The sequence below is a fragment of the Oncorhynchus nerka genome, linkage group LG13, assembly GCF_034236695.1.
Source record: "Oncorhynchus nerka isolate Pitt River linkage group LG13, Oner_Uvic_2.0, whole genome shotgun sequence".
Classification (NCBI taxonomy): Eukaryota; Metazoa; Chordata; class Actinopteri; order Salmoniformes; family Salmonidae; genus Oncorhynchus; species Oncorhynchus nerka.
The window spans coordinates 98,497,989-98,505,575 of NC_088408.1; the positions used below are offsets into that span (position 1 = coordinate 98,497,989).

At 43.3% G+C, this 7,587-nt stretch overlaps 1 protein-coding gene across 3 annotated transcripts in view; it reads left to right on the top strand.

The window, feature by feature from the left end:
- LOC115127952 (ras-GEF domain-containing family member 1B-A-like) overlaps positions 1-6,557 on the top strand; it is a 97,183-nt gene extending 90,626 nt beyond the window's left edge. For 2 of the 3 annotated variants that reach the window (XM_065026898.1, XM_065026897.1), the window contains exons 12-14: positions 1-71; positions 1,189-1,261; positions 4,578-6,557. The exon at positions 1-71 is cut by the window's left edge and continues 53 nt beyond it. In XM_065026898.1, coding sequence (XP_064882970.1) covers positions 1-71; positions 1,189-1,261; positions 4,578-4,602 — 169 coding nt within the window. In that variant the 3' untranslated portion in view covers positions 4,603-6,557. Of the gene's footprint in view, positions 72-1,188; positions 1,262-4,577 lie in introns of those variants that run through there. The other variant, XM_065026899.1, reaches the window with a different exon arrangement.
- Positions 6,558-7,587: the final 1,030 nt, after the last annotated feature.

Here is a 7,587-nt window from a genome sequence, read left to right on the forward strand (position 1 = left end):
GGAGTGTCCGTTTGAGAAGGACCGTAAGATTCTCCAGTATCTGCTCACCGCACCGGTCTTCAGCGAGGACAGTATGTACACCCCTTAACTCCACAATGCTGCTCCCACATTGTATAAGGTCAATGTACCAAAATGATTATATCATTTTAAACTAAATCAACTCAGGAAAGAGTACGCTAGATATGTCCGCTATACTTTAACGTTCAGTGTTCTCCAGGTTGTATGTGCTGTATGATAATGTGGATATGACGTTCTCTCTCCTCTCAGCTCTGTGTCTGGCCTCCTATGACAGTGATGCTGATGGTTCTCTCTGTTCTCTCTCCTCTCAGCTCTGTGTCTGGCCTCCTATGACAGTGATGCTGATGGTTCTCTCTGTTCTCTCTCCTCTCAGCTCTGTGTCTGGCCTCCTATGACAGTGATGCTGATGGTTCTCTCTGTTCTCTCTCCTCTCAGCTCTGTGTCTGGCCTCCTATGACAGTGATGCTGATGGTTCTCTCTGTTCTCTCTCCTCTCAGCTCTGTGTCTGGCCTCCTATGACAGTGATGCTGATGGTTCTCTCTGTTCTCTCTCCTCTCAGCTCTGTGTCTGGCCTCCTATGACAGTGATGCTGATGGTTCTCTCTGTTCTCTCTCCTCTCAGCTCTGTGTCTGGCCTCCTATGACAGTGATGCTGATGGTTCTCTCTGTTCTCTCTCCTCTCAGCTCTGTGTCTGGCCTCCTATGACAGTGATGCTGATGGTTCTCTCTGTTCTCTCTCCTCTCAGCTCTGTGTCTGGCCTCCTATGACAGTGATGCTGATGGTTCTCTCTGTTCTCTCTCCTCTCAGCTCTGTGTCTGGCCTCCTATGACAGTGATGCTGATGGTTCTCTCTGTTCTCTCTCCTCTCAGCTCTGTGTCTGGCCTCCTATGACAGTGATGCTGATGGTTCTCTCTGTTCTCTCTCCTTTCAGCTCTGTGTCTGGCCTCCTATGACAGTGATGCTGATGGTTCTCTCTGTTCTCTCTCAGCTCTGTGTCTGGCCTCCTATGACAGTGATGCTGATGGTTCTCTCTGTTCTCTCTCCTCTCAGCTCTGTGTCTGGCCTCCTATGACAGTGATGCTGATGGTTCTCTGTTCTCTCTCCTCTCAGCTCTGTGTCTGGCCTCCTATGACAGTGATGCTGATGGTTCTCTGTTCTCTCTCCTTTCAGCTCTGTGTCTGGCCTCCTATGACAGTGAAGGCCCTGAGAATAATATGGAGAAGGACAGATGGAAGTCTTTGAGGTATGTACCCTCCCCGGGGTGATGTGTGTACGTGTGTATCCCTAGGGTCAGCCCCAATGCGACAGAATCTGTCCCATTACTCCAGACTGGTGTAGTTTATCTCTCTCTCCCCCCACTGAGACTCCAGACTGGTGTAATTTCTGTCTCTCCCCCCACTGAGACTCGCGACTGGTGTAGTTTCTGTCTCTCCCCACTGAGACTCCAGACTGGTGTAATTTCTGTCTCTCCCCCCACTGAGACTCCAGACTGGTGTAGTTTCTGTCTCTCCCCACTGAGACTCCAGACTGGTGTAGTTTCTGTCTCTCCCCACTGAGACTCCAGACTGGTGTAGTTTCTCTTTCTCCCCCCACTGAGACTCCAGACTGGTGTAGTTTCTGTCTCTCCCCCCACTGAGACTCCAGACTGGTGTAGTTTCTCTCTCTCCCCCCACTGAGACTCCAGACTGGTGTAGTTTCTGTCTCTCTCCCCACTGAGACTCCAGACTGGTGTAGTTTCTGTCTCTCTCCCCACTGAGACTCCAGACTGGTGTAGTTTCTGTCTCTCTCCCCCCACTGAGACTCCAGACTGGTGTAGTTTCTGTCTCTCTCTCCACTGAGACTCCAGACTGGTGTAGTTTCTGTCTCTCTCCCCACTGAGACTCCAGACTGGTGTAGTTTCTCTCTCCCCCCACTGAGACTACAGACTGGTGTAGTTTCTGTCTCTCTCCCCACTGAGACTCCAGACTGGTGTAGTTTCTGTCTCTCCCCCCACTGAGACTCCAGACTGGGTCTAATCCTGGATGCTGATTGGTTAATACCGCATTCCAGCTGGTGTCTATTCACAAGTTACCACCAGCTAAATCTATGACGTTAAAATGCCTATTTACTCTGATCCATCTGACTGTGCAATCCAATGTCTCAACGGCCCAGCCAGGCAATTTATAAACTTGATCTCCACTATAAAAAGCTTCTAGCCATTATCTCCGAGCAATTGGTTTTCAACAGCGGAGATTTGTATAAACCTTGCTGTCTGTCTCTCTGACGTTTGCAACATTGTTTCAATATTGTAATTCGATCTGCTGTCCCATAGTAATGAATGTGTAGAGGTCGGGACGAGACAGACAGGCAGCTTTTCTCAGCCAATCATGACTCTGTATTATTTGTTATGGATATATATTAATAAATGTCAATAGGAAAACATTAAATGCAGCTAGTTTGCTGTCATTCCAGCTTCAGGTTGAAGTGATTGTGTTAGCTATGTAGTTGGCTATCTCTTCTGAACAGTGACCTGGCAAGAAAGCAAATGTACCATGACAGGCGAAATCGCACGTCATTAGCTCATTGTTATGGATGTATTCCCCCCCCCCAAAATAACTAGAAAACAAGTTAAACAAACAGAAATGCAGCTACTTTGCTGTTATTCTGGCTGCACTGTTTGACCTGACTGTGTTAGCCAAAGTTGACTAGCTAGTAAGCGAGGGCAACGGTACAGTTATAATGAACGACTGGGTTGCGTGTCTGGCAACCGAACCAATTGAACGAACGACCAGCCGGCTTGGGTAGCAACCCTAAATTAGCGTCGAGACTTTATCTTGTGGAAGGATGAAATAGGATGAATAAATTCATCAAAATAACTTTTTTAATGAATATACAGTACCAGTCAAAAGTTTGGACACAGCTACTCATTCAAGGGGTTTTCTTTATTTGTTACTATTTTCTACATCGTAGAAAACTATGAAATAACACATATGGAATCATGTAGTAACCAAAAAAAGTGTTAAACACATAAAACTATATTTTAGATTGTTCAAATTAGTCACCCTTTGCCTTGATGACAACTTTGCACACTCTTGGCATTCTCTCAACCAGCTTCACCTGGAATGCTTTTCCAACAGTCTTGGAAGGAGTTCCCACATATGCTGAGCACTTGTTGGCTGCTTTTCCCTCACTCTGCCGTCCAACTCATCCCAAACCATCTCAATTGGGTTGAGGTTGGGTGATTGTGGAGGCCAGGTCATCTGATGCAGCACTTGATCACTCTCTTTCTTGGTCAAATAGCCCTTACACGGCCTGTAGGTGTATTGGGTCATTGTCCTGTTGAAAAACAAATGATAGTCCCACTAAGCACAAACCAGATGGGATGGCGTTTCAATGCAGAATGCGGTGGTAGCCATGCTGGTTAAGTGTGCCTTGAATTCTAAATAAATCACAGACAGTGTCACCAGTAAAGCACCATCACACCTCCTCCTCCATGCTTCACAGTGAGAACCACACATGCAGAGATCACCTGTTCACCTACTCTAATGTCCATTACTCGTGTTTCTTGGCCCAAGCAAGTCTCTTCTTCTTATTGGTGTCCTTTAGTATTGGTTTCTTTACAGCAATTTGACCATGAAGGCCTGATTCACACACTCCTCTGAACAGTTGATGTTGAGATGTGTCTGTTTCTTGAACTCTGTGAAGTATTTATTTGTGCTGCAATTTATGTGGCTGGTAACTCTAATGAACTTATCCTCTGTAGCAGAGGTAACTCTGGGTCTTCCTTTCCTGTGGCGGTCCTCATGAGAGCCAGTTTCATCATAGCGCTTGATGGTTTTTGTGACTGCACTTGAAGAAACTTTCAAAGTTCTTGAAATGTTCTGTATTGACTGACCTTCATGTCTTAAAAGTAATGATGGACTGTCGTTTCTCTTTTCTTATTTGAGCTGTTCATGCTATAATATGGACTTGGTCTTTTACCAAATAGGGCTGTTTTCTGTATACAACCCCTACCTTGTCACAACACAACTGATTGTCTCAAACGCATTAAGAAGGAAAGAAATGTCACAAATGAACTTTTAACTAGGCACACCTGTTAATTGAAATGCATTCCAGGTGACTACCTCGTGAAGCTGGTTGAGAGAATGCCACAGGTGTACTTTGAAGAATCTCAAATATAAAATACATTTTGATTTGTTACTTTTTTGGTTACTACGTGATTCCATATGTGTTATTTCATAGATTTGATGTCTTCACTATTATTCTACAATGTATAAAAATAATACAAAGAAAGAGAAACCCTTTGAATGAGTAGCTGTATCCAATCTTTTTACTGGTACTGTAGGTCAATCATTGTTTGAATATGTTGGTAACCCTGTTGTATAAAACTGATAATGCCCTCGAAGCCGGTGTTGGGGGGATATAATGGCAGGGTTTGCCAGCCCTCGACTTTGTCTCAGGCCTAACATCCACGCCAATATATCTATCCTCCAATCAGCAGCTTCTCAGACATTATCACCCTAATCAGATGCCTGTTACATGTCTTGCTAATAGATGTTCTCTTCTCTCTCGTTCTACAGATCTACTCTGCTAAGTAGAGTCTAGAGTTTCTGAAGGAGGAACCAAGTCAACCCAGTCTGACAACCAAGCCGTGCCCTGTGGAGGATGTCCAAATAACAGAATTCCTGTTTGGATGGGAAACGACAATCTGGCCTGTTCTGTTTAGCAGATCAGGAACTTTTCTGTTCTCCGGTCAAGGAGAGTTTGGTCTTCTTCATGTTGTATGTTTCCAGGAAAACTTTTTTCATGTCTTTTCAATGAATTTCTATACTTTAATTTTTTGGGGAAACAAATAAATAATAAGTTACGACCATCGTGAGGAGGAGAGGAAAGTCCAGGGAAACTTTTTTTGTTGTCCTTTTGGCTACGTCTGTCGAAAACGTAACAAAACACACCGTGTATTTACACCGGGTGACACTGTTGATAAAAATCTCCGGACATTTTGAAGATGTATTTGACTTTCTACAGGAGTTGAGAGTTGGCTGCTGGATGGCCAACTGATTCAGTTCTAACGTGTACAACGAACAGGCTGCTCCCTCTCTCTCTCTCTCTCGCTCTCTCTCTCTCTCTCTCTTTGTGTCTCTCTCTCTTTGTGTCTCTCTGTCTCTCTCTTTGTCTCTCTCTGTCTCTCTCTCTCTCTCTTTGTCTCTCTCTCTCTCTCTGTCTCTCTCTCTCCCTCTCTCTTTAAAAAGCCAGCATTGTGTTTACTGGGAATCAGTATACTGTATAATGGTGTCAAAGCTAACCTACAGCGGGGTTGGTATAGAAAATATGAAGCTAATGTTTATTTGTGTGTGTATGTGTGTCACATGTACCGTTATACGTGATTCTCTTGCTCATGTTGGTGTGGTCGGCCAAGCGCTGAGAACTGTACTGCTCAGTATGTTTACAAAGCACTGAGTGCATTGGATTGGAAACATGATGTCCATTCTTTTGTTTGTATAAAAGCTTTGTGATGCTCTACAACAGGAAGCAACACCTTCCTTCTCTTCTCATCTTTTATCAATGGGACACTCAGCCATGGGCAGAAACAGAGGGGTGGGTGGGGATGTTAAGATGGTATTAACGTCCACCCCATGAAGTCCCCGGGACCGAGTTTGGGAAACACTGATATAGAGAATAGTGTGCTATTTGGGACGCGAGCAGTTCCTGATAATCAGCGTTATGGTGTTCTGCCACTAACCAGCCACTTTGATGGAATAAATATAGCTTTGGAGGACTGTCCTGCGCTGAGCACTCAAGATTATCCATCCTGTGATAGTGGCGTAGCTAATCACTATGCCCCTCCCATGAGTATAGAAATGCAATGCGGTTGTATCGCCCCCTTGTGGTTGAGTTAAGTAAGTGCTGTGGCGGAGCAGAGTTGAGCCAGTGAATGAGTTGATTTATGTAATTAGTGGAGGTTGTGTGTGAGCTGAGGAGTTGGACATTTTTTTTCCTCAGTTAATGCTGGATCAAACGTTCTTCCTAATAGGTTGTACTTTCTTCATATTATTGTTTTCATCATATTTGATCCTCTCTGTAGTCGTCATTATTTAATATTATGGATATTTACAAATATTTTATTGTATTTGTTATATCATTTTGTACTAGGTACATTTCATTGTTATTAGATTTTGCCCTAAACTGATTATTTTTTGTTCAGGTTTGTATGAGAACACTTCATTTTTTATTCTAGTATACACTTTGAAGTTAAACATATTGGTCACGTTCCAGGCCCACTACATTGTAGGCGTGGCAAAGCTGATATCTGGCAGGCGTCTGCAATGTAGTCGTTCTGGAACGCGGCCATTGACTGACGTATAGCGTTGTCTTGTCTTTTGCAGTTTCTCCTCTCTACATGATAATATGGTTTGACTGTGTAAATACTTCTGTTTTTCCTGTGTTTATCTGTGTTTTTGTATTTGAACTGTTAAGCTGGAATAGATCACCTGTTTTATTACTGAGTTAGTTGTTAGAAGAGAAAGTGACAAAGTTAATTTAAAAAATGCTTAAGTTAATGGAGGAATCTGTTCATGATTATTGCCTATCAGACTAATTCAATTTCCATGTGAATTGACATTTTATTGCTTGACCTTGTATCAACCTGAGTTGACAGAGGAATCTCTATCTGTTTTGGTGGTTAGGTGCTATATTAACCCTATAATCACTGACAATGGACTACTGGTAGAGAATATACTGAAGCTGTCCCTACATTTTTTTTTTATGAGGTTATTATTCACAATTCATGAGCTTTTGATCCGGAAACATTTTGAGACTAGGGAATCATATTACTCACATTTCTGTTGAATAGGAATAGACAAGATATAGCTTCGTCATCATCATCATCATCATCATCATTATTATTATTTAAAGACATTGCATTTGGCCATTACTGCCTCTTCAAATAAAACAGTGTATTTGGCCTGTCTGTAGACCATTTGTAAAATAGGAATGACATCAAAATATTTTTGTGTAAAATTGAATCAGATTATACTTAAACTAATATTTTGTGACAAAATCTCAGATTTTTGTCATTGTCAAAAACCCACTCTGTTCTCATAGGCTACTGATCTTGTCATTGGCCAGTCCAAGACGCTCCACACGGGACCGTAAAGCTGATCTTCTTCGGTCAATCTCTGATTCCTCCGTCAGCATCGCGTCCAAGTCATCGCTGTTCAGCAGGTCCAACATCTCACTGCAAAGGATCCTGGCTGACTCCTTCAGGATGAAGTAACGGATCAGCATGGGCACCTGGTCCGCCAGTCGCTGCACCACGATCTGAGAGAGAGGTAGGCGGGAGGGGAGAGGAAAATAAACTTTAAGTGAGACCTGGAGTGACGCCTGACAATTCTCTGTTTTTTCGGGGCTAATCTCTCGTGGCCAGACGACGTAAACATGAATGGTACCATAGGTTTGTCTTTATACTATTGGACAACGAGCAGCAATAGTTCCAGGGCTTGTTTTTTTTTCATCACTGGTTATTTAGACAAATCACGATTTCACAGATGTTAGCATTTGTTTTTGCATTTCGGGAAGGGGCAGGGGTCA